Source organism: Ascochyta rabiei, chromosome 2 (genome assembly GCF_004011695.2).
Source record: "Ascochyta rabiei chromosome 2, complete sequence".
Classification (NCBI taxonomy): Eukaryota; Fungi; Ascomycota; class Dothideomycetes; order Pleosporales; family Didymellaceae; genus Ascochyta; species Ascochyta rabiei.
Genome location: NC_082406.1, coordinates 2,055,280 through 2,078,102, shown reverse-complemented (window position 1 = coordinate 2,078,102; position 22,823 = coordinate 2,055,280). Strand labels below are relative to the sequence as shown.

Sequence of the window (22,823 nt, the reverse complement as noted above, 5' to 3'; positions counted from 1 at the left end):
GATGGATGCCCCATGCACGGACGCGTTCTCACGCCACGAGTGTGGACAAATGTAGATGTGAGCGAGAGAAAGTGTGTAGAGTTTCTTTCATTCGCGGTGTGTTGATATTGTGTTGTGGTATTAATCAGTGCGGCCCAACCCAGCCATGTACGCCCAATCGCCTTCCCAATGCTGCATGCTGTACCGACCCTCTGTATGATGCGATGTATCATCCTCCGCATTGACGTCTCCAGATGCCAGCCCGCTGTCCAAAGTCCTACTGCTGCGGCACGGCTGCACCCTGAAACCCCTCTCCGCCCTCCATCTCCTCGTCTTCCTCGTCGTCGTCGTCCAGCTCCTCGTCCTCTTCCTCGAAGCCTGTCTCGATCTTCAGCTCCTTCAACCGATCTTTCATCGAGTCGCGCTGATCGCCTTGCCATCTCGACAGCGCTGCCGCAGCGTGTACTTTGAAGCCGAATACGCGGGGCTCGTATCGTCGTTGGGATTTCGGGGGGAGCATCGCAGGGTATACCTGGAAGAGAATGTTGTGGAAGGACGTGCCAAAGTAGGCGCCGTCGATAACAGCGTGCCGTGAGGACTTTGGGTTGTAAAGGTCTTCGCAACGCGAGCAGTATAGCTTGACGGGCGAGGTGTTGGCTACGTCGGATTGGCCCATGGGCAGGAGCGGTTGCGACTCGCACATGACGCGCGGGCATTTGCCAAAGTCTGACTTTTTGAACTTCTCGAGCTGGGTCTCCTGTCAGCCGGGCGCAAACACGACGCCGTCCAGGTTTGAGCATACCATCTTTGCTAGCCCCCTTGTTGTGACAATATATCTGGCGTGGACCAAGCCGTACAGGTGTCGCGCCGACTTCTCAATCTGTTCCCGCATCTCATCTTCGCAGTCAAAGTCGAAAACATCTGTTACCAGGTCGAGGGCGTATTGGTAGTACTGAACTTCAGTGTTCAGTCCCGTGAGGTTGAAGCGGTCGGTGAGGTATTCTTCGTCGATCTCGCAAAAGTACTCGTTTCCTCGTGAAGATATGAACTGGCCGTACGTCAGCCTGTGCTCTGCTGTAGCCATGTGCCTGTGCGGTGTTGTCTGTTCCAAGGCCCCCCGTCGTCAAGCTGATGCCATGCTGCGCAGAGTGCTACGGTGGTAGATTCAGGAAGGGTAGCGCAGCTGGAGACATGTGGTGGTGTGGATTTGGGCAATGTTGGCAAGGAAGTGCCCTCGTGGAGCGCAGAGTAGACACAGGCGGCGTACACAACGTCGCGACATAGGAGGCAGTCGCACAGTGACATATTGAGGAGCCAGTGGCACTTCAAAACAACGACAGCCTCAGGGCGCATGCGGACATGAAAGCAAGGCACCTACCCAGTCGCGCCAGTAACTTGTATAGTCGCTGTCTGTGTCGCTGTTGAAGTCATCCATGCCGCGCTGGAGCCCTGTGTACAGCGAGTGGGGATGTGGGGGAGGGGGGTGGTGGGTTTAGGATTGCGGTGGTGGGCGAGGCGACGGTGATGGTGAGGTTTGACTGTCGTCGAGTGTTGGCACAGCCTGGGGCCGCGGTTGCTGTGAATTGAAGTCGAGGTCTCCCGTGTGAGCCCTGCGCGGGGTCCTGTATGCCATGGACTGGCTGACGTTCGCTTATCCGCATTGTACGCTAGTCTTGATTGGCCACTAGCGCGCTGGCCTCCACCCTTCACGCCTGGATCCACGCTGTGCCAGTGAGCCTGTCCCCTCTCATCACTGATACCACGACACGCCTCCATGTCTGCCATCTCCTGTAAAGCATATCAGCAGCACTCTCGAACATCGGTAGATTGGCTCTGCAACGTCCCTGGCCAGACTCTCTCTCAACCATTGTCTACCAATTGGGAGGCATGGAGCATACTCAGCTTGGTATCTGCTGCCGTTGGACAACACCAACAAACGCAACGCTCCTCTCTCAGGTCCCCTATCCGTGACCCAGCTGCCTTCCATCCAAAGCCCATCGGCATCATGCATCCGATGGCGCTTCAACAATCGACTACTTCAACCATAGGCCGTGGCTGCACTAGAAGCAACACCCAGAGCAAGCTATCGCTAGCGGACTCGCTCCGCCTGCTTGTGCTCCGCTTGACGACTTCCAACCCCAGGATCCTGATCTATCTTTTGTCCGTGCTGCTGGTACGGTAAACGGTACCTGCATTGTACATGTTCCATGCAGATTGACAGGTGTGTGTCGTGCCTGCACTCGTTGTGGCTCAAACCCCACCTCTTGATGGGGACCACGGGTAACACTTTCTTCAGTCCTCTGTATACAAGCTGAACACACGACCAGAGCCATCTTGCTTGAGTTGCTTACCCGCTACGGATTGGAGCGGTGATACGATCCGACATTTTGCCTCTTTTTCTCCTCTTTCAAACAAGGAGCCTAACGACACTAATCACCAAGTAGCTCCATCTACCTGCAGCAACATGCCGGTCTATTGCGATCGTGCAGCTCCGTCAAAGACTACAGCCCCCAAGCCATGCGCATCGTCTAGGATCTAGCTGGTAAGCCCCAGGTAGCTGGAGCCATCGAATCACTCGGCGTTTTTGCATAAACAATGCGTGAGTTGGTTCAAGTCCTGTTTTCGTTCCATCCCGCTCCCGCTTTCCACTCCATACCATGACCCAAGAATTGAGCAATGTCATCATGGGTGTGTCCAGGATCGCTTCCCTTTCACACAAAGAATCAGCAAGCGAAACTGGCAATCACGACGACGCGTTATCAGACGATGACTTGGAAACCCATGGCTCATACAGACTGAGGCTTGGTCGCCACTCCACCGACCTGGAACATGCTTATGACCTTAGCCCACCACCTCCTACAATCACAGATCGAAGTTCTGAGCTTATCGCCGAGCGCTTGTTCTCAATCGATCATCTGCATGTGATCCTCAAGGACAATGTCTACCTTCAGCGTTTCACCACGTTTCTTGTACGATACCGCGCCCGTACTGTACCCATCTTGGTGCGGTACCTGGACTCACAGAAAGCTCTCAGAGCGATAGAGTATGCCAATGCGCTGGCAGATCAGATTACACAACAGCCGAGTTGGCCATCAAAAGTCAACGCTGCCTCTCTGGACCCGAGATTTGAGCAACTGTCTCAGGGCGCATCAGAAGAACTGGTCGCCGAGGCTCTACCCGCATATGTGACCTTCAGCGTCGTTGATGTTGTCACGGAGCTGCCCAACAAGGAGATTGTTGGGAGGAACACGCCATTGATGCGCGAACTTGTGCATGGTTTGGGCGAAGTCTACTGTATGAGTGACCCTACACAAGAGGGCAACCCGATAGTGTTTGCATCGGAAGGTAAGCGCAGCGGTAAAGGAGATAATTCTCGTTGATGAAGAGAATTGATTGTGCTCTCCAGAATTCTACAACACCACCCAATACCGAAGTGGATACGCTATTGGGAAAGCTTGTCGCTTTCTTCATGGACCCAAGACCGACAAACGCGCCATCGAAAGAATGGACAAGGCAGTTCGGGAAGAGCAAGAGGTTGCTGAGACTATGGTACAATAGTGAGTTGTGAACATTCAAGCACAAGTTTCGAGACTGACACCACACAGTCGACAAGATGGCTCTCCATTCCTAGCGCTTGTAGGTATCTTTACTCCAAACTTCTGATGATATTGACACATTCAGGTTATGATCTCACCATTGAAAGACAACAAAGGTGTCGTTCGCTATTTCATTGGCGCTCGAATCGACGTGACTCGATTGCTCGAAGGCGGCAAGACGATCGACTCCTTCCAACAGCTACTCGCTGGTGACGGCCCTGTATCGCCCACCACTGACCCACTTGAGAACAGACCAACGCTCAGGTCCCTACGAGATTTTGGAAAGCTGTTGAACGATGAAGAAAGAATATCAATCAAAGATTGTGAGGCAATGCGTACCGACTCGCGGCCTAGCACACCAAAATTGATGCACAGTCCATCGACAAGACGCTTCGTAGGTATAGAAGAGCGCATATCTCAAGAAGGTCTTCGCTCTCAATACTCCGGACGAACCCCGGGAGTATACCAGAACGTATGCCCAGTCGCCCGTCGCCATCTTTCCGTCTCACTCTACTGACATAATCAGTACATCCTTGTTCGCCCCTACCCCTCCCTTCGCATTGTCTTCACATCCCCCTCCCTCCGCATTCCCGGCCTCTGCCAGTCCAAACTTGAAGACCACATCGGCGGCCCCGAACACATCCGCGACAGCCTAGTTGATGCCCTCGCGCGAGGCATCGGCGTCACAGCCAAAATCTCCTGGCTGACCCGCATACCACAATCCAGCTCGCGCCTTGAAGTGCCCACGCCCGACAATGGCGCGAGTATCGCCACAAACAATGCGGACACCATCGAGGGTAAAGCGCGATGGATACACTGCACGCCACTCACCGGATCAGACGGCGAAGTCGGCGTCATTATGATCATCATGGTAGACAAGCAGGACGTTGCAAACAACCTGTCGAACATAAGCAACATGTCCAGCATGCGCTCTGCCTCCGATGAACTCGTGGACCCTGTTCCTTCCCACGCGCGCGCTCGCAGTTACAACAGCAAGGGCCGTCGCTCCCTTGACCACACGCCGGAGCGCTGGCAGCCGCGTTCCGGCCCGCCGAGTGTCGCGATGGGTGGCACCATCAGCAATCCACTTCTGCGGTCCATAGGCGGGAGTCGGCTGTATGCGGAGACTATAAAGGAAATCAGAGAGTCGCAGAAGAAGCCCGAACCCTTCAGCACTAAACCCAGGGACAACGCGGATCAGTACCCTGGTTTGGGGCTGACGGCTACTGCAGTCTCAGTTCAGGCTGCTCAAGCAAGGGGTAGGATAAAGAAGGCCAGAGGCACTTTTTGATGCTGGGGTTTTGGTGTCGTGCTGTGAGTAAAGGTGTTTTATACGATATAGAACGACTTGATGACCAGATAAATTATTTGCACGAAAGAGAACAACAAACACCACAAACAGCACGCGCACGTCTCCTTCAACATGAGTAGCCCGCAGCTAGCAGCTAGGCTACACATTGGCTAGAATCGGCGCATCATGAACGCAATGCGCCTGGCTTGGGCTATATGGGCTTGTAAGATGCCAAGCTCGTGAATCTAGGAACACAGTGCGTGGAGAGCCCATAACCTTACCTACACACGGTTGAAGGAGAAGTAGGGCGACTCTCACTACGACTGTATTTTTTCCTGATGAATTCAGCCCTAGGAAATCCAACTACAAGCTCAATGTCTGAGCTGTAGCCGTGGCGGTTCTAACACCATGTGTCGAGTCTGGCTGAGAAAAGTCCAAGCAAAACGGTGGGTGGCACTCGACAACACAAGACCAGTGTAAGCAAACGAGACATATCACCCGGCAATCGGCGTTGCATTGTAAGAACCTGCGGAGCCGCTTGTCGCGTGCATAGTGTTCCAAGACAACGACTGGGTGTTCCGTCCTCGGTCAGGTAGTCGGTTTAGCCATCGCCATAGCCATACTCGACCAATTCTCAGCCACAGGCCTCGATATAGTGGAACGATGGGCTATGTGGCAAGCGCAACGGCGACCCTGCTTGGTTTGTTCAGGTGCGTACAGTAGAGTTCGAATTTGTTAGGATGTATGTGGTCTGATATGAGACCTCGCCGATGTGTACCTCGACCACACAGCCAAAGTGTAACTGGGGGTGACCAAGGCGTGCGCAAGTCATCCAGCATCCAAGACGACCGTCACGTGTCAGAAATCCTGCTGTATCGGCTCTACAGAGAATCGGCAAAGTGCAGTGTTGTTGAGGTCCTTCGCGCTGGTGGACTATGCACCTCACCATTCGAACAATCCACGAGCGTATTACTGGTGGACCATCAATAATTGTACATGTCTTGTCTTTCTGCAAGTTCAAAGGAACATCCTGGGAAACAATGTGGTATCACCTTGAGTCTTTAGCCCCTCATCCACGCGCGCGGTCTGCTCACCGCTTCTGATGTTCGCAAGTCGCACCACGGCGTTGCACGACATGGCCAAGCGTGGGCACAACGTCTGAGCTCGCACTCCGCGCAGCCAAGCGGTCGAAAGAGAGTGAGGAACGAGAATAGCTAGGTGGAGATTGCGCTGATGGAAGACTGGCCGTGTCTTCATGCTGCAGGGCCTACGGTATAGCTTCATGGACCAGGGCCAGAAATCAAGCCAGGATGCCACGAGAATATCCAGACACCTGGATGAGGGTCCCGTAGGTGCTACGGTAACAGAAGAACTGAAGACGACCAACGGTCCGAGAGCCGGACCATACGCTGAGTTGTGGTTGAGGTCCGAGTGGGGCAATGAACGCATACCTAGCAACGTTCAAGGCAAGCACGAAAAAGTAACATTGCGCTATGAGAGTGCCGGCAAAAGCTCAAGCATGCAACAGTATCCGGACCTGTAAGGACAGGTTGTTGATGCATGTTGGCTCGAGAGTTTGCCTGTGATATCTCTACCAAACCGTCGGTCAAGACTTACCGTTCAATGCCGTCCTTTGGTTCTGACAGATGCAGCTACCAGCATCGGGCGCATTCAATAAAGGATTTGGTCGTATTAACCGGGGCTATGATTGCGCGCATAGCAGTAATTCTAACTACCGAGCGGTAACGGTCACGATAACGGCGTTGCAGGCTCTTGCGTCGGTGTAGACAGTAGACAAAGAGTTTGTCGACTGCATGAGGGTGTGGTTGCGCAGCATACGCGTGATGCAGGGGGTCGTGAAGTTGAGAGGCGGGAAAAGAGCAGCGGCGACAACATCAACTGTTGTGCCGTCATCGGTATAGACGTTGGCAGAGACGCCCCACAAAGAAGCTAGCTCACGTGTCTACGTTGACGATGGCATGATACTGAGTACGAGAGCAACCGAAGTCTGGCTTTGCACGAACTCATCGTGAGCCGACGAATTTCGGCTCCTTGCATCTAACCTCGCTTTGCTTCTTGTACCAGATCTTGATGAAAAGCAAACAAATGTTCCGTGTTTTATCTTCACAGCCCGCAACTCCAATGGTTTGTCCATCGAATGCCAGGCCTGGTGCTGACCGCATGACGAAGCGTGCACACGACGATGCAAACCTCAAAGTGGGCATGCTATCGGCCTCGGACAGCCTTCAATGTTGCTACAAACCTCAGGTTGTCCGGCGCGTCAAGTAGAGCAGTCTTTGATTTATGAACGAGTAACTCATAACGACAAGGAAGCTGCTTGCGTTGCTTTTGCAGGTTCGATGGATGGGCATGAAAGTGAGACAACGGGTTGTTGATGGTGAGGGGTGCTACGCGTATGTTCACCGGACGGGAGGGCACAGCACGATATGGGTCTAGTGAAGCTAGGGCCTCGTGTTCCGCGTCCGAGTCAAGAAAGAAGGTTTGATGAACAACCACAGTGATGATCTTGATGTTCGATCTTCAATGGCGGAAGGTGGTCGCAAGGAAACATGCTTTGGCAATCCATGACATGCCCAGCACCCGGTTAACGCAAACTCAATCCCCAGTGCGAGCAAGTCATGAGGTGCCCGAACGCTCAGCACTGACCAGATCTATACTGAACGTGTGGAGAATGTGGCGTGCAGGGTTCCCTGTCTTAATGGTTTATCTTAGTGGCCGCGGTGTTTCATCGCAAAGTGGAGAAGCGGCCGCCAGCGCAAAGCGCGAACTTACGGAACGCAACGATGCCGGACCAGAACGCAAGGCATTCTTGCAAGCTATGCAGTTGACAGGAAGCTCGTTGATGAGCAGCAGGCATTGGCATGCGGAGATCCCCACAGTTGCTCTTGTATAGGTATGTATGGCCCACTATCTATCGGTTGACCAGGTATCCATATGCACAGTAGACAAGTAGTAACCTTGCTGCAATTTGTTCAGAGCTTACGCAAGACCTTCTCAAGCCTGGGATCCGTTGGGTCGTTTGGCTTGATGGTCATCGTGTGCATCTCCCGGTTCGAGCCCTTCGATCCGATCCTCTCGTGGTGCCAGGAGGGAGTGCCACTTCTGACCGACGAGCCGTCACTCTTGCGTCCACTAATGAGACGATCTGCTATGCCCTGGCCAGCCCTTACGAACCAAGGGTCTCTACCACGTGGTCGGACTGAGTACGGTGGTCAGTGTCAAGGTTGTCTCGAGTGATGTTAGGAGCTTACTGGACCAGTATTCCCGAGCATCTCTATCATCGGGAATGATGCGGCCACCAGATATCAGCTCGGTGAGGTATGCCATGCCGTTAAGCGTTGTATACATCATCAGACCAGCAATCAGGCCGTAAGCTGCGCTGTAACTAAAAGGAATGAACATGAGGGTAACGAAGGCAGGAATGGCATCTCCAATGTATCGCCAATTAATGTTTGTGACTTGCCGCATCATCAAGCATCCAACCTAGGCCGCTATTAGCCATACGCTTGAAATGACTGTTAAAAAGACTTACGATGACGAGTGTACTTCCTGTTGCCCAAGGAGGAATTGATGCGAAGATAGGGGCAAAAAACATTGAAAGAATGAAGCAGAGACCGGTGGTAATTGCAGTCAGTCCGGTCTTGCCACCTTCTGCAATGCCCGCTCCAGACTCAATGTAAGCTGTGACCGGTGAGACACCCAGAAGAGCGCCAACAGAAATACAGAATGCATCAGTGCAGTAAGCCAATGTAGATCGAGGGAAGTCGCCAGAGTCTGAATCCACTGCACCGCAGAATCGAGCCATGCTGTACAATGTAGCTGTACAGTCGATAATATCGACGTAGAGAAATGTGAAAAGAGCAAGCACAAACTGAGAGGTATGCTGTGACATGTCCCAGTCCAGCGTGTTGAGAGTGTGGTTGATCGGATGGAAATAAGCGACCTTCTTGAAATAATCCCATCGGTCGTCTCCGATTTTGTTGTAAGGGAAGAAGGTCACTTCAGTGCCTCGACTGTGTTTGTGTAAGCTCCAAGCTATCTCCAAGCTGATTGTGTACTTACGGCCATGCGGTTATAGAAACGATCAAAATGCCAACAATCATGGCACTTTTGACCTTGTACATCATCAGATAAGAGGTGATAACGCCTCCACACATGAGTCCTATCCAAAACTAGAAGACGTGTATCAGTAGACATCTTGTCTCGATCAGTGCCCTGCAAACTTACGGTAGGAGAGGTCATCTTATGGCTTGTACAAATACCAAGGTCGTCCTTGTACTTATCCGCACAGCCCGCGATTTGCAGCGGGGTAACCTGCGCTCCGCTGATTGCACCAATACCAGTGTCATTGCTCAGACCAATCAATGCAAGAAAAAGTCCAATGCCACAGGCCGTAGCGATTTTCAACGAGTTCGGGATGGCTTTTACCAGCCACTGGCGCATGCCGATCAGCGACAATCCGACGAAGATGAAGCCTTCTATGAAGACAGCGGTGAGCGCGAGATTGTACGGTATAATGCCGCTACCGTGGTAACCAACAACTTGGTATGCGAAGTATGCATTCAAACCCATACCAGGTGCGAGGGCGACGGGCATGTTGGTAAGGAAGCCAAACAAGACAGAGCTGAAGCCTGCAACAGCCGCAGTTGCTGTGATGAGCGACCGGTTAAGATCTTCCGTACGATGAGCAAAAACAATATCAATAATTTTGATTACACTCACCTTGGACACAGACGGCATACTCATCGTTGTTCATGCAAAGTGGATCGGCAGCATCGTTGCATATGCAATTACCACCCGAATCTGCCAGAATAGAGGCCTTTGAGTGTCAGTATTGCTCTGGTCTTGGATCAATATGGGAACACACATTGACAGATATGACGTATGTCATAGTAAAAAACGTCGTCAAACCGGCGCGGATCTCGGAGGTAAGCCGTGCGTTCTTGATCTCTTTCTCCTGCATGACTTATGAGTGATACACGTTTTGCGCGTAGGAGCAATACCTACATGTCCGCAGCCTTCGAGACGAAAGACTCGTCCGAAAGTTGAAGCCCCAACAAAGGTATTGAGCCTCTCGAAATGAGTACGAAGAAACTCCATTTTGCAGACGGTATCCTGGAGAGAACGGAAGCCAAAGGCTCAACACGAAGTAGAGCAACGAGAGACGGCGAGACGGCGATTCTTGATCGACCTACGACAGTCCCGTATTACACGTCGTTGGCAGGGTAGTAAGGAGATTAGATCATAGGAGGATCTGACGACAGCTGCAGAAAAGCGACAACTCGAAGACGGGAAACAATCCAGACAAGACAGTTGTGCCTGAGATGGTCCAAGGCTATAATGGCTGTCGGCTCTCAATGAAAGCTGCAGGTGGGGCGAAGTTGCAAGCACGCACGCATCGGACAACAGCAACAATTGTAGCGCTGGACGGATGTCATTTACCAGATGACAGCACGGCCGCTGCGCGAGGCGCCCATTTGGACGTTTTACAAGGGATGCTCATTGTGGAGTAGCGCTGTGTTGCAGTGGAGACACCTTCGATGCTCAAAGTCGAACTGGGATTGGTGAGATAGCCTTGTACTCTTGTGGCTTGCCGAACCGAGTCAGGGTTTGTCCAAACGCCCTAGTCTTGGTCCCAGGAACATCCAACGCAGATCAGAGCTGGAGCTTGTCGACTTCAGTTCCTCGCTCCGCGTCTGCATCTGCTGCGAAACAAGCAGCTCGGTAAACCTTCAAAGGTCTTCTGCCAGGGCTAGGTCGGTCCGCCGGCCTTACCGTGGAGCCCACATTTAATACCAGTCTGTTCCTCCCTGCATTGTTTTGCAACCGTGAGTGGTGTGTTCCTTGAATTTTACCGCGAGAGACAAATCCAGCAAAGCGCACCAAGAGGGATCGCCCGCTACAGTTGCCCATCTTGCTTGAGTAACTTTGAGAAGCTCGACAACTCCTCTCTATCGACCACTTAATGTTGTATCCCCAGCCCATCTGTAAGCGAAGGGGAGAATGCCTGACGACCTGGAACATGGTGGTTTGCGGCGCAGATGAGCTAGCCACCTGTCCCTGCAGTACGACATAGGCGTGTTCCCTTTCCGACAGACGCCTTGCCGGTGCAAGTGTTCGAACACGCGCCTACCACGTGTGGGTATCCCCATGACATGGTCAGGATCCCGAGAGTTATCACGGTCCAACAATGGGACCGCGCGCTGGCGTTCTGGTACGACCGTATGTGCAGAAGGTGGCTCTTCCTTAATCTGAACTTGATAACTCTGGTCCCTCTGCTCAATAGGGCCAATAAAACCACGCCACAGGCGGGATCTCTAAGCTTGCCTAGCGTAGTGAAAGGACCCGTTGCGCAATTCGCTGTGATGGCTGCGACAGCTTCGCCCATATCCCTGCTTACGTCTTGCTATGGACTTGTGCTCTGACGTGCGATCGCCAGAATTCATGGTACTTCTTCGCTCGTTCTCCTCCGGAACTGGTGGAGTCTAGCTTAGCGACTGTTCCTTTTCGCGGCTCTCGCCAACCATTGACGATGTTCGCAGCCGATCTATCGTGGCAGAAGGCGGAAAGTGTTGGAGAGCACAAAGAACGAAAAGCTCGAGAGCGATCGTCTGGAACGCCTTCCGTTAGGACCTCAGTAACATCAACGAGCTCCAGCTCAACAGACAGGCAAAAGTGGTGGACCTCTGGGCTGAAGAAAGTCAAGGCAAAGGCCTCCTCGAGCTCCTCGTTCAAAGCGCGGCCAGTAACAAGCCCAAACTCGAGTTCTCAGCAGAGATCCGATGCACCACCTCTTCGACCTGTTCACGAAATGGTGACAAGAGATATTCCAAATTGGGAGCTCGAGCTTCCATATCAAATAAAGGACCCTGCCCCACAGCCCGCCTACACCTTCTCAAAATCGCTGTCTCCAAGATTACCATCAGGGGGCACGATGGATCTGTTGGAGTGCGATGTACCAGAGCTCGAAGGTGACATGTCATCTCGCTACACGCATTCCATCGTTTCTGTATCATCACGTATGTTGGGAGATATCTCGTGTACAAGGACCAAGCACTTAAACTGACTCGGCTGTTAGATGACCAGCATTGGGAAGTGAACACACCCCAGACAGAAGCTACGAGCGGGGTTGACGAACTGCATGGATATGACCCGTATACCCTTGCTTCGAGCGATAGGCGAACGAGTACCGGATCTCCTGAACAACAAGATCCGGCAACAGTGCCGAGAGCTGATGTACTTGGAAGAGAAAAACGGTCAGTATCCTCAGCACATCTTGGATCCGCTGGTTGACTGACTGGCCGCAGGAAGACAATGGTCCCAAAAATCGAGACTCGAATGGGCCAAAAGCCTTGTGCCCAAGGAGCCACGACCACAAGTGTGGTGAAGCCGGGGGGAATAGACGCGAAGCTTCTTACATGCGGACCGATGGCCCAGTGGGACAGTCTTTCACCAATGATGGTACCCAGAGACCTTCGCAAACCGTCCGCACCCCGATCATCCAAGATCGCCACTACGCAGAACCACGCATTTGCGCGAACGCGATTCCAGCGTTTCATTCAGAGACTAGAAAGTGCAGGGCCACAGCTTGTCTTAGACAGGCTCAAGGAAGCCCTGCAGGAGCCTGCGAACCAAGAATCAGAAGAAGACTTGCTGGAGCAACAACTCTGGCTGTTGACTGGTTTCCAGCTGCAAAGCTTAGGCAAGGCTCGGATCGTTCCGAAACCACAGTGTGACACGGGCAAGGTCCTGGAGCTTTATGGTAACCTCTGTAAGTGACTGTTGTGCTCGAGCCACGCTGTTGTGTATCGTCTAACAATGATGTCAGCTGAGGTCTACCAGTCATCTGCAATGCACCCAAACCAAACAGTACATTTCCTAACCACAAAGCCGCAAAGGACTCTTTCCCTTCCTAGCAATGTGTCTTATCTGACAGTACGCGAATTTGGAACAGTACCCCTGCCATACCCAGAAGACTACTTCTCGCATATACGCGCATCGACTCTGCCATCTTTGGTACCCTCCGCGAAGCTGCCGGAGCTTTTCCGCGAGTGCTACAAGCTACTCGCCCCAGGCGGCCTGCTTGAAATTAGAATCATGGATGCAGCTCCCGTGCGCCGAACTGCTGGTCCCTTGATGCGAATGTGGATTGAGGACAGACTGTCAGTAAATCTGGAGAAGCTCTTCCGTTGTTCGAAGCCGTGCTCGCTAGTGCCAGGTTGGTTGGCGGAGGCAGGCTTCGAGCTAAGTGCGGAAAACGATCAGAGTTTGACACTGCCATGTGCATTCGATCAAAACTCAAACGATGTTAACAAGGAGCTCTCGACGATGATCGGACAAGCTCTATGGAAGGATACCTGGGGTACATTCGTCGACGATCTTCCTGGAGAGCCGAAATGGTGGTGGGAAGAGGATATCATCATGCAAGAGTGTCTCAAGAGGAAGACAGTATTGGAATGTCGCTGCTTGTTTGCTTACAAGAAGTGAGATTTGCTCGAGACGAAAGCTCTCGACAAGAGGGACTTTATGAGCTGGCAGGTGGATGAGTTGTAATTTTGGGATACCCTATTCGCGAGGTGAAGATGACACTTTCCGTCTGAATATAATCATGAGGATAATGATAAACAAGTCGGCATGTCAGGCCTCTGTTGGTATAATACGGTTAACACCCAAATGTGTGAAGAAGGCTTCGCTGCCATCCCTCGGGGCCTTCCTAGGTCGCTAGCGCGTTTGCACATGCAACCCCGCGCGTCTTTCTGGAAGCCGCGAAAGGTAGAAACATCAACAATGGCAGTCTCGAGACAATGTGATGATCCACAATACAAATCGTCGCGACCTCGGTCAGAACGTGGTTCAATGTTTCTAGACGTTTAGCTGTCGCGTCCGTGCGACAGCCCCCGTTTCAACGCACTGCACGACCCATTGCTACGCCTCAAAAGCAAGCCCCCCAGCTCAGGATTCGGTTGTCTCGATTCCACCGCCTTTTTCGAAACCTGTACCAGCAAGCCAATCTGCCGAACTGTACTCCAGAGCATATACAACCCTGGTCTGGAGCTTGAAGCAAACACGCCCACATCGCTATGCTCAGCAAACTCACGACACAAATCGCACTGCGGAAAGCCGGGTTAGGCGGTATCAAGATCCCGGACCCGTTTGCTGGGAATGATTCGAAGAGCGCAAAGGGTGCTCAGGATTCAGAAGGAGGAGCGGGCCTGTCAAATCCCTTCGCCAACGTCAAATGGGGTGCACCCAAGGCCTTTGCATCCTGGACTACTCTCCCACCAACTCAGAATCCAATTCAGGCAGTGCCAGTAGCAGGTGACAGGGCCCAGTCTGGCGTGAAGCTCCGGTTTCCTGCAGTCGATGGGAGACCTTGCATTCTATTGTTCTTGAGATATTGTGGCTGTCCTTGTGCGTAATGCATGCTGCATCCCATCCTCTGTAAGACTGATCGAGTTTAGTTACGGAGAAGCTATTCCTTCACCTGCGATCGTTAGCGAATCGGCACACCTCAATACACTTCGTCATCGTATCACACTGCACAAAAGCTGCCACCGAGGAATGGCTCAAGAAGCTAGGGGGACCATGGATGTTGGATATTATCGTAGATGAGAGCCGGGAACTATACGCTTTGTGGGGGCTGGGTATGTCAAATTGGGGCCATCTGCTTAATCCGAGGAATGGCTACAGCCAGTACATGCTTGGCAAGAAAGAAGGCGTATGGGGACAACAAGTCGGAGAAGGGGGCTGCAGATGGCAGACGGGGGGCGCATACGCCATCGACGGGCGGGGCATAGTCAAGTGGGTGTATCCCATGAAGAGCGTTGACGATCAAATCCCGTTAGAGGAAGGTATTAAAGAGCTTGGTATTATTCGTTGAGAAGACACCCAAGTTCTAAGCGCTCCAAATGCTGGTTCATCAAGCACAGAACGGCTCTCGCTCATTTGAACAATGCAAGATGGTATAAACATTGCAACTAACAGCTTTGCTTTTCAGGATGTACTTGTTCCATGTAATAAACCAAAAAGATAAGTACTATCTTATCTGTACAGTTATAAAGACAGGGCTTCCAAATCAATGCAGAAAAAGTACTTGAAACGAAAACATGACTGATTAGTTGCAATAGTTAAACCTCATATGATAAATTAGATGGAAAGTGGCGCTGGTCAGCGAAACAACTGTGTGTCGTAGAAAAGATTGAGCTAACAACATGCTACTTCTAACACTTCCGAACCAAAGCCCTGTACTTGGCTTACACCTATTGACTCTTCTTAGCTTCCACCTCTTCAGCTGGTACAAATCTCTTTCTAACAGCCTTCACCATTTGGCTGAACCAGTAAACATTCAAGATACTCAGTGCAGTGTTTCCCAAGAGATAGATTGTCACCAGCCAGATGGGTAGCTCAGTAATCTCGCAGCTGACTGGTCCGCCGAATGTCTTGCTGCTGGCATTTCGTCCACATACATCATCGTCCAGGAGCAGACTCGTGAGCTGCGAAGTCGGCGTTGTCAAAGCCTTGTACATGTCCGAGTATATGAGGACTGATTGGTAGGTTCCCCACATAACTCGGCAAGCAAAGAAGGTAAAGAGGAGGGCGATGCCATTGTACAGCTGGAGCTTCGATCCGGTGAGACGCAGCTTGTCACAGAACCAGTGTACGTTTAGGAAAGGCGTGGACAGTTCGTATAGAATGAAGGACAGGCCGTAGTAGTTTCCGAACGGTTTCTATGTCGTTGTGAGCTCACTTCTCGCCGTAGCGGCTTTCGATACGTACGAAGCCAATGCATGTTATAGCCAGAGCACCGATGGCGTGAACCAGAGCACCCACTCCACAGATGCTAAAATGCTGTACGCAAACTTGGAGATCCCAGAGGAAATAACCGGCTGCGAAGCCCTGGACCATCCCACTAGCTGGCGTGTAACCCCAGAGTCTGCCTTTCCAGTCCATCTCCTTCCTCTCCGGGTCCGTGAAGATCACATAGAGAGCAGCACCGTTGATGAACAGCGCTTGGATCATAGAGACCCAGTGGATGTTCCAATTCAATCGTGTGCGTTTGTTGAAGCTTGCGTACGTCTTGGGGCATACAAGTCGAGAGATGGCCGGCGATAGCCCATAGAGAATGAGGTGATACGCAAGAAAGCCCAGCAACATTTCATGAACATGGTAAGGCATGGTTTTCAGACCCAGCTTATCAGCCAGAGGCTGGCTGAGCTGCACCAGCAGCGGCGGTGGTGGGATCGGGTCCCTCATGGCGTTGATTGTTGAAGATATGAAGGCAGACATCGTTGGGTAAGCTTAAGTCACGGGCTCTAGCAGCGGCGGTAGCCGCATATTTAACAAATTCCTGCACGACTCAAGGGGCCAGCTTCACCGGTCGCAAGGTTTCCTCGTGAGTAGCAAAATGCCTCTCGGAAACGTTCGATGCCGCAGCCGGGCCTGATCTGTGAAACAAATGGTGCTCAGGCGGGGTTAGAAGGGTCCAGGGCGATCGTGGCCGTGCATAGCTCAGGAACCAGGGTTACAAGCCGGCTGCGTGCGTTTTGTACTATAAGCGAACGGAGCTCTTGCATCGCGCACCGGACCGAGGTTCTTTTATCCATCACGCTGCAACAACGTCAAAGCCACCACGTTGCGATTTGCTGCTGTTACGAGCACATTCAAGGTCCTCGCTACATCTCGCCAAGCGCTGTGTAGGTCCATCCGCGCCCTCGAGATGGCCGCATTCAAGGGCAAGCCCTTTCGAGAGACTAACGACGGGTATCTCAAACAGCGGCCCTGACCATACTCCTACTTCTGAAGGCCACCACACCCTGAAACCAACGATAGAGGATCTCGTCCATCTAATCGATCCCCAGAGAAACATCACCGCCGCCGGTCACGCGTGCCGCCGCCTAGCTCACCGCCTGACTTTTCTGCCATTGTGGATAGCAACGAGCTTTGGAGCTGTCTTCACAACAGCAAACAACACTGCGACAACACTGCGAAGCGCTGTTGCGAAGCTTGGCCGAGTCGCTATCTGTTTTGGAGCCTCAACCCGTCATTCCTACTTTGGCTGAACCAAGCAGTGCTGCGCCGGAGTCTTGTGGTTAGCAGAGACAGCCCTCTCTACGGTAGCCTGTTGTATTATCTGCTCAGTCGCTTGATCAATACACCGTCTGGATCGTTTTGAACTGGCTTGACTTCTCTGAGAACCGCAGCAGCCATGACACACGAGATCGTCGACAACCCACTGACCGAGGCTGACATTGTCACCTCAGAGACGCCTGTGAACGTGCAGACTGACCTTCCCAGCAAAAAGCGCAAGAACGTGCAAGCCCCTGATGTAAGCCACTCCCACCAGCCCCAGCCAGTACACCTACTGACAAATCCACACAGGCGAGCAAGAAACCTAAGATTCAGGAAAACCGGGCTATCTATGTCAGCAACCTCCCCCGCGACACCAACGAAACAGAGATCGAGGACGAGTTTAAGAAGTACGGCATCATTGATCAGGGCGCAGATGGGAACAAGCGTATCAAAATGTACAAAGACGAAGAGGGCAACTTCAACGGCGACTGTCTTATTGTCTACTTCAAAAAGGACTCAGTCGAGCTCGCGATCAGGATGATGGACGACTACTACTTCCGCATCGAGGATCAGTCGCAAGGCAAGATCAAAGTCAAGGAAGCAGATTTCTCGTACAAGAAGCACAAGGACGGCGACGAGATTGCTTCCAAGCTGACACGCAAGGACAAGAAAGCTTCCGAGCGCAACAGAGCTGAGCTGAACCGGTAAGCTCAATCTTCCTCTACTCTCTATTTCAAACGCGGGCGTACCGTGCTGACCACCCTCGCAGCAAACTCGCAGAATGGTCGGACAACGAAGAAGAAGTCGCCGAAACGTTTGCGCCGAAGAAGAACAAATGGGCAAAAGTGTGCATCCTGCGCTACGCATTCACGCTTGCCGAGCTCGACGAAGACGATGCGGCCATACTCGAGATCAAAGAAGACATGCGCGACGAAGCGGAGACGTTTGGCGACGTCACAAACGTCACGCTCTTCGACAAGGAAAAGGACGGCATCATCACCGTGCGCTTCAAGGAGTTTGAGAGCGCAGAGAAGTTCAAAGACGCTATCGACGGGAGACACTTTGGAGGCCGCAAGCTCGAGGTGACGCTGGCGGAGGATAAGCCACGCTTCAAGAAGAGCGCAAAAGGGGAGGAGCCGGATAGTGATGAGGAGGAGCGCAATCTCGATCGGCTTGCAAGGCAGCAGTAGGCGTTTTGCTCGCGGTGGACGCATAGGGAAAAGATGAGGTGAAATAGGAATGTACATGTTTGGGAAGTTCTGGTAAGCTGTGGCACCCAGAAAGCTCCTATTGCTGCCTATCGAGACTGCAATGGTCTGCCGTCAGGCGTTTCGAAGATGATCAACTGTTGTAGTTTTCACATGGAACTTGTCAAGTACAGCACATGCATGAGATTGAGCACTATTCAGTCGAAAGCTACGCTCGAGTTTGGTATCTACTTTTCGTCTACATTACCGACTCCAACCCATTACCGTCGTCGAAAAAATGACAATGTACAAGAAAATGCCTATACATCAGGCCTGCCGTGCAGAATAGAGCTCACACAGCTCAGTGGTATCGATGCCAACCATCCGGAACGCCAATATGCACAAATCTCCTCGACTGAGACATCCTTTCCTAGAGGTGTCACAGTCCAATACTCCTAGTCAGTGTGACACGTCGCTCAGAGCAACAGAGCAGCCACAAGGACAATCATGGCACCAGCGGCAGTGCTGGGGAGCTTGGAAGCTGCGCCAGTGAACTCGGGTGAGGACGAAGGGCTTGAGCTGGGTGCGATCGGGACGCCGGTAGTAGGTGCTGAGATGCCTGTGGGTGTGTTTGGGACACTGCTGTTGTAGTGACCACTATCGGTGGGCTGAGCATAGCCAGACGATACAGTAGTGCTCAGGATAATGCTGGAAACAGGGTAGGAGGACTCCTCGCCAGGCGAAAGCTGGGTGAAGTTGGCGCAGGCAATGCGAGTCTTGTTGGACAGATGAACAACGACCGACAGGTTGCCGAAGTACGAGTTGATGTCAGGTCGGGTAGCTGAGTAGAGATCGACATATCTGTGCTGTTGTTAGGACTCGGCCACTCTCGATTTCGAACCGGAGACTTACTCCTGCGACCATTCCTGTGCAGTCATGTTGCCGAACTTGCCGCTCAAGTCACCTGTCTGGCAGGTCTCGGGCTTGCTGGCGTCGCAGATGGGCTGCTCGCCGCGCTTGTAGGGGTCGAGATGAGCACCAGTGCCAGTGCAGTTGCCGTCGGAGGGCACAGGCTTCTCGTGGAGGTGGTACATGAAAGGACCGCCTTCGGCAGGAAGACCAGAGATGGAGACGGTGAACTTGACACCGTTGCCATCCTCGGCGGACACAGCAGCGACGGAGCCACGGACAGTGTACTTCTCCTGCTCGGGCAGAGTAGCAACATAAGAGGCGCCCTTGGGGTTACCGCCGACTACGGGAGCGGGGACAGCGGCCGGAGATTGGGCAGTGACAGCCGAAGCCACGGCGATGAGCGAGAGGATTTGGACACGCATGTTGAGTGATGTGTAAAGAATGAAGTGCTGCAGAGGCGTTTAGTGAATGTACTTTGTGAGGTAGGTGTTGCGGTTGAGCAAGATTTTGGTGAGTAAGCTGGAAGTGGTGCGAGGGAATCAGGTAAACCCCACTAGCGAGGCAGTGAAGTGAGGTGAGAGGGAAGGCGCGATTTACCTCTTGTATAGCAGTTGCAAACAACGTCGTCACCTGTGAAAGGCCGGCTGACTGTCGATTGGACAAACGAGCAGGAATGCTACACGTAAGACTGAAAGCAAAGGGGGTAAGGCTGCTGGAGAAGGAAGTGATCTCATGTGCAGGCGGGCGCGTACCTGGCTATATACGGCGCAGGCGCAGGCGCAAGTGCATTCGAACTGGGCCAGGAGGTTGGGGCCAAGTCACACGCAGCACACAGCTCTACCACGACGCTGTGCCGCCCGTCCTGCACAAACTCTGCTGCGGGTGCCACCAAGCCCGCCCAAAGCCACTTACTCTTGGTGAATCACTGCTTCGGTCCCGAGCCTGTCATTGGGCGCCCGAAAGGGCAAGTTTACCTTTCAAACCGCTTGCTTTGTTCCCTAGATTGGAGGGACGGAGTCGTTGCATATCGTTCGGCGCCCGATGCTGAGCTTGCGCGCCGGCTGCAGGGCTGTTTTGAAACGCCCAGAGCTGTTGGTGATTGGCGTCCAATCAGTTTGGTGTTGGCCTCAGGAACGCGACCGCAGCGTGGCCAATGGCGAGCCGTGATCGCACAGCATCTGAGGTACGCGACACACAGGCGCAGAGGGAGGCTGGAGAGCGGTGGGCCATAACGCTGTGTATCTTCGCCACATGGCTGCAGCTGCAGCACTGCGCAGCGTGGATTCACTCTCACCACCCTATGGTCCCTCTTTCGAAGCGCTTTGCTGTTGCTGTAGGCTCGCTACTGTGAATTGCGGACTTCAGCAGCAAAGTGCTAGGTAAGTTTCGGCTAAAGTGCTCACTTCCAAATTTATCTCAGGCGGTCCGCTGGCGTTGGATTACGCGCTCCAGTGTTTCTCTACCGTGAAGACAAAACCCAGACAAGTGACAGCAAACATACCAACGTGTCACTGGCAATGCCAGAACCCTCGCCGTTTCGAATCAAGAGCCGCAAAAAGACTTGCACCGCTGCGCTTACCGAACTGGCCGCACTTCAGCACACGGTCACGGCCACTGACAACCGTGCAGATGTGATGTCCCAGAGGCACGGGTTGGAGACAGACGGGAATGGGAAATAACAGTAAGACAGAGGAAATTAATTGGAAATGAAATTGAGAGCGGCGTTGTAACAGGGATGCACATTTGTGTGATGCAAATGCCCCAGCCCTTGTGTCACCGGCGAGAGGCAGGAACCACGCGTTAGATCCTTGGCTTGAGGACAAACGAGGACAAACGCACGGAACACCGGACTCTGCCGGATGTCCCAAAGACTGAGTGTCGGAAGACTCCCTCAATCGATCAATACTGCTCGTTCCTCACCTTGTAGCTCACCCTCGCCCTGCACCATCCAATGACGCTTGCGACGCCAGCATCTACCAGGTCTTGACCCACAGCCTGAACGTCCTTGTAGGCATCAGGAGCCTCCTCAAACACCAAGTCTTTCTCGTCGCAAACAACCCAGGTGCCTTGAATGTCTCCAGCTCGTGGTTGCAGGAGGTTCTGCCCTTTGTATTTCTGCGATAGTGAAGAGAGCGCTTTCGCTCGAGACATGCTTCGTCCAGCGCCATGAGCGAGAGACAGTGCATTCTTGAGACCCCAAGACGTCGATGCTGAAAATGAAGGCTGGAGAATGAGGGTCGCTGTTCCTCGGGATCCTGGGAGAGGCAGGAAAGTTAGGGGTAGACGTGTATCCGGGTTGTAGGTTGGGGCAGCGCCTTTACGGTGTATGTACACATACTCCTGTTGGCTTGTAGCGTCATCAAGTGCCAGACGAGTTGCATCTTTGTCCAGTGTGAGCAAGGATGCCGTCTCCGTAGCGACCGATGGTGGCGGTGATGGTGGCCACTCCACTCGCTCGACGTTGTTGTGCCAGATATCGACCACCTTCCGTGCTCGCAGAGCACTCCTGCTTCGCTCAACGCTCGTAGGATCGACTCTGTCCAAGCCAACGCCATCTGAGATTCCTAGCTGCCAGTCTTCGTTGCCAGGTTCGAGGCAAGCCAGAAATCGCAAAGCGATCAGATCCCGATTCGCTTTTGCCCACCGGCAGGCCTTGTCGTGTTCTTTGATGTACTGGGTCGCCTCCAGGCTGCCTTCCTCCAGGCTAACGTTTGAATCAGCTGTATACTTCTTGAGCACACTACTACCGTATCCACGAGAGCCTGAATGGACTAGCAGCACAACATCATCCTGGTGTAGGCCCAGAGGGTTGCTGAAAGCGGCCGCTGACTCTTCTACCACCTGGATCTCTGCGAAGTGGTTGCCTGCGCCAATCGTACCCAGCGAACTGTCCCATTGTTCACCTGCAGAGCAGCTACCTTCCTCGTCTTGTAGCCATAGTTCCCTGTGCTCTCGTGTACGCCATGATCCTTCTAGGCCGCGCAGCTTCTCGGCGACTTTCTTGCCCTTGTCGCCATCAACCTGGCTTCTAGGGAGTGTAAGCTTGAACCAAGACATGCCGCAGCCAATGTCTCCCCCAATGAGTGGTGGGTGGATCCATTTTCTGGATACAAAGACGATGCCTATAGGAAACTTAGTGCCTGGATGAAGATCCGGCTGGCCTACAGCGCGAACGATTCCTGGAAGCGTGTGGGCTGTGGTAGTAAGCTGTGCGATAGCGAGTGAATCGACAGCTGCATTGGATGCGAGTACTTCGATGGGACAGTCGGGCTTTACGTCTACTACAGAATGTTAGTGACTGTCGCACCGTTAAGTAGTGTGCAGGGATCAACCTGCTCAAACGTGCTCAACTCAGAAGTAGACTTACCATGTACAATCGTTTCTTTCCCAGCACCAACATACTCTTCTCCAATAGAAACGAGCAATACATTGTCTTTCTTGACCTTGCTCTTCCAGTCTTCCTCGTTGATCAGCTCCTGGCCCGTTTTCCCAACGTAGACTCGCGAGGGCTTCTTTAGCTTCAGCTTTGACTGCGCACTCTTGAAGACGTACGATCGCATAGAACCCGTCACGGCAGGATCTGCGGCAGCGGACGCAGGAATGAGTAGCGGAGCCTTTTGCGACTGCTTCGCGTTGTTTGCGATGGTTACGCGCGTCGCCATTGGTGAGAGGATCGATGATGATAGAACTCAAGGAAGCAACAATGATTCTTTTGGTAGTTGCCACTATCGCTGTGGAGCTATTAGAAAGGTGAGTCGACGACCATAT

General features: G+C 52.8%; 9 protein-coding genes across 10 annotated transcripts; 4 read left to right on the top strand and 5 right to left on the bottom strand.

Annotated features, from left to right (window-relative positions):
• Nucleotides 1-256: 256 nt before the first annotated feature.
• EKO05_0001563 (casein kinase 2 regulatory subunit) lies at nt 257-1,414 on the bottom strand (the record flags this gene model as incomplete). Of its 2 annotated transcripts, XM_038937217.2 has the most annotated exons (3): nt 257-727; nt 782-1,027; nt 1,358-1,414. In XM_038937217.2, 3 exons carry the CDS (start codon nt 1,412-1,414, stop codon nt 257-259), a joined length of 774 nt encoding a protein of 257 aa, XP_038802322.2. The 2 variants fall into 2 exon arrangements, with proteins under 2 accessions (XP_038802322.2, XP_059491682.1); XM_059635699.1 differs by having other exon boundaries at nt 257-1,027.
• Nucleotides 1,415-2,636: 1,222 nt separating this feature from the next.
• Nucleotides 2,637-4,866, top strand: EKO05_0001562 (uncharacterized protein; the record flags this gene model as incomplete). Its single annotated transcript, XM_038937611.1, has 5 exons — nt 2,637-3,324; nt 3,386-3,536; nt 3,585-3,615; nt 3,661-4,047; nt 4,102-4,866. 5 exons carry the CDS (start codon nt 2,637-2,639, stop codon nt 4,864-4,866), a joined length of 2,022 nt encoding a protein of 673 aa, XP_038802321.1.
• Nucleotides 4,867-7,859: 2,993 nt separating this feature from the next.
• EKO05_0001561 (uncharacterized protein) lies at nt 7,860-9,987 on the bottom strand (the record flags this gene model as incomplete). The annotated part of the gene is made up of 8 exons (XM_038937415.1): nt 7,860-8,086; nt 8,139-8,370; nt 8,420-8,900; nt 8,950-9,059; nt 9,115-9,560; nt 9,610-9,706; nt 9,755-9,844; nt 9,895-9,987. 8 exons carry the CDS (start codon nt 9,985-9,987, stop codon nt 7,860-7,862), a joined length of 1,776 nt encoding a protein of 591 aa, XP_038802320.1.
• Nucleotides 9,988-11,419: 1,432 nt separating this feature from the next.
• EKO05_0001560 (uncharacterized protein) lies at nt 11,420-13,374 on the top strand (the record flags this gene model as incomplete). The annotated part of the gene is made up of 4 exons (XM_038937128.1): nt 11,420-11,906; nt 11,966-12,143; nt 12,195-12,658; nt 12,716-13,374. 4 exons carry the CDS (start codon nt 11,420-11,422, stop codon nt 13,372-13,374), a joined length of 1,788 nt encoding a protein of 595 aa, XP_038802319.1.
• A 593-nt stretch (nt 13,375-13,967) lies between these two features.
• Nucleotides 13,968-14,767, top strand: EKO05_0001559 (uncharacterized protein; the record flags this gene model as incomplete). The annotated part of the gene is made up of 2 exons (XM_038937642.1): nt 13,968-14,298; nt 14,349-14,767. The coding sequence occupies 2 exons, from the start codon at nt 13,968-13,970 to the stop codon at nt 14,765-14,767; spliced, it is 750 nt and encodes a 249-aa protein (XP_038802318.1).
• A 379-nt stretch (nt 14,768-15,146) lies between these two features.
• On the bottom strand, nt 15,147-16,140 carry EKO05_0001558 (uncharacterized protein; the record flags this gene model as incomplete). The annotated part of the gene is made up of 2 exons (XM_038937094.1): nt 15,147-15,614; nt 15,664-16,140. 2 exons carry the CDS (start codon nt 16,138-16,140, stop codon nt 15,147-15,149), a joined length of 945 nt encoding a protein of 314 aa, XP_038802317.1.
• Nucleotides 16,141-17,092: 952 nt separating this feature from the next.
• Nucleotides 17,093-18,146, top strand: EKO05_0001557 (uncharacterized protein; the record flags this gene model as incomplete). The annotated part of the gene is made up of 3 exons (XM_038937246.1): nt 17,093-17,212; nt 17,266-17,660; nt 17,726-18,146. The coding sequence occupies 3 exons, from the start codon at nt 17,093-17,095 to the stop codon at nt 18,144-18,146; spliced, it is 936 nt and encodes a 311-aa protein (XP_038802316.1).
• Nucleotides 18,147-18,619: 473 nt separating this feature from the next.
• Nucleotides 18,620-19,477, bottom strand: EKO05_0001556 (Superoxide dismutase; the record flags this gene model as incomplete). The annotated part of the gene is made up of 2 exons (XM_038937194.1): nt 18,620-19,004; nt 19,056-19,477. 2 exons carry the CDS (start codon nt 19,475-19,477, stop codon nt 18,620-18,622), a joined length of 807 nt encoding a protein of 268 aa, XP_038802315.1.
• A 1,477-nt stretch (nt 19,478-20,954) lies between these two features.
• On the bottom strand, nt 20,955-22,717 carry EKO05_0001555 (uncharacterized protein; the record flags this gene model as incomplete). Its single annotated transcript, XM_038937661.1, has 2 exons — nt 20,955-22,336; nt 22,423-22,717. 2 exons carry the CDS (start codon nt 22,715-22,717, stop codon nt 20,955-20,957), a joined length of 1,677 nt encoding a protein of 558 aa, XP_038802314.1.
• Nucleotides 22,718-22,823: the final 106 nt, after the last annotated feature.